Consider the following 2,064-nt stretch of genomic DNA (forward strand, 5'->3'; position numbering starts at 1 on the left):
GGGGGGTCGCAAATACACGAAGAAACCATTTGTTTTGGCTCTGACTTCATTAAATCATGGTCAGTTCTACTGTCTGTGGGAGCTGGGTACTGGGCCCTGAGGGGTTCCTCTCATAAAGACCGGAGTCAGATTCCCACATGGGGCAACTCTACATGTGTGTGAGTGTGTGTGTGTGTGTGTGTGTGTGTGTGTCTCTCTCTCTCTTTCTCTCTCTCTCTATGCATGGGTGTTTGAGTGCGTGTGCGTGTGTGTGGGAGAGGGAGTTATGACTTCCATTCTAATCGCAGGCAAACATTAAAACGTTCCCACTCACTTATTAAAATGTTTTGGAATGAGAAGTGTACTGAACGTGAGCTCTATAAACAAATCTATGAATGAGAAGTCATGACCCTACTCGAGATTTTCTTGTCCTAACTGTTAACTCGTTAATACAGTAGAGTATTGGAATGTACATCAGGATTTTCTATATTTTGTTTACTCGTGAATTTCTCTTTAATTGCCATGCCACATGTCGAATATAAATTGAGATATTAGAGTCAGAGGAAGGAAGATTTACGTTATCACATTATTGTGTATCATAAATTCTGATTCTGCGTAACAGATACGATGGACGAAAACTGAATATTAACTGTTTGTGGTTGTCGTTGCTGTTATGGTCTTTTCAACTTTTCATTGTTAACTGTTGCGTTCGTTTCACAAGAAATAATTGCAAATGAATAAATAAATAAATAAATATATAAATAAATGAGTAAATAAATAAATAATATTCTTTTTTGTAGCCCTGTATCTTCCAGTGTGTTATACCCACAGTAAAAAGAAGAAGGCAAACGAAGCAGCGGCAGATAAAGAGAAACTTGTTAGGAAAACCCGAACAGAAGGGGGATAGGGAAACCACAGGATAATGTGGAATTTCATAGAGCTTCTGGGCGGAAACATTAATGGAAATCCGTCATCACTGATACATGTCTCAGTTCTTGCACTTCAGGACTATAATCTTCCAGATGGCCCACTCGGCTTCACCATAACTCCCTCACAAGATACATAGAGTTACCGCTTGGTAGGCACATATCGTTTGTACTCACGTTAGGTTTGTTGCTTTCCTTGCCATTGTCGATAGAAAAGAGTTTTTGTTTTGCTCACAAGCATACCCGTTGAGGTACATTACTGTTTTTAAGGTTGTAAACACGCCATTGTTGTTGTTGTTGCTGTTGCTGTTGTTGTAGGTTTGAGTTGTTGTGTGTGTATTTGTAATTGGTCGCACGAGGGGGCTATCCTGAAAAATGCTGTTTTGAGAAAATTGAAGGTAAAGTATTTGCCCCTTGTTCAGTTTCTTTAAAAGACAAGGAGAGTTTTCTCTATAACCAAGCAAATATACGCACCTATGAAACCAAAATTCTCCTATAGGTAGGGCAATGCCCACTTTTGGTGTAGGTCAAGATTTCTGGAAACCCCTGAAATCTGGGTTAGCCCGCTTGTCCTTTAAAAGCGACCGTATTGTCTGGCCGACGGGTTTAGGTGACAACAAGGTCTATAATGCCACTGTTGCGCCGAACTGTGGCACAAAGAAAAGTGCTTCTCTTCAGAGTCACAGCCTCTTAAACGTGTGAGGCAGTCCAGTCTCCTTCCGTGCTCCCAAATAATTGCCGTCTCCAGCTTACGATTGATATTGTTTGTTATTATTATAATTAATGTTTTTGATGGAGATAGTAGGCTACTGTTGGTGGTGGTGGTGCAATGACGAAGGTGATTGTAGTAGTATAATTAATGGCCGTTTCTGTATTAGTTATTGTGGACAAGTTCATTTCTTTCATTTCAAGGCTTATATCTAAAAGGTTGTGTTCTGTGTTTCAGATTTACATGCCCCAGACTCGTTTGGGTATCGGAGTGGGCTCCCTGCAGGGAGGTAAAGAGTACTACCAGGCCTGCCTCAAGTGGTATCTCTCCCTAGACATGACCCCGGAGGAGGTTCACAAACTGGGGCTCCGGGAGGTAGATCGCGTCGTCAAGGAGATGAGAACTGTGAGTGTCTTCGTGGCCATGACTGTGTGTGTGTGTGTGTGTGTG

The 2,064-nt window shown here is 41.6% G+C and overlaps 1 protein-coding gene across 1 annotated transcript in view; it reads left to right on the plus strand.

Annotated features, from left to right (window-relative positions):
* The window catches only part of LOC101860325, a gene marked incomplete at its 5' end in the record, with an annotated part of 17,225 nt that overhangs the window by 3,817 nt on the left and 11,344 nt on the right, over nt 1-2,064 (plus strand). Inside the window, 1 exon segment of the mRNA XM_013082401.2 lies at nt 1,852-2,019. Coding sequence (XP_012937855.1) covers nt 1,852-2,019 — 168 coding nt within the window.

The sequence above is a fragment of the Aplysia californica genome, unplaced genomic scaffold, assembly GCF_000002075.1.
Source record: "Aplysia californica isolate F4 #8 unplaced genomic scaffold, AplCal3.0 scaffold00172, whole genome shotgun sequence".
Taxonomy (NCBI): domain Eukaryota; kingdom Metazoa; phylum Mollusca; class Gastropoda; order Aplysiida; family Aplysiidae; genus Aplysia; species Aplysia californica.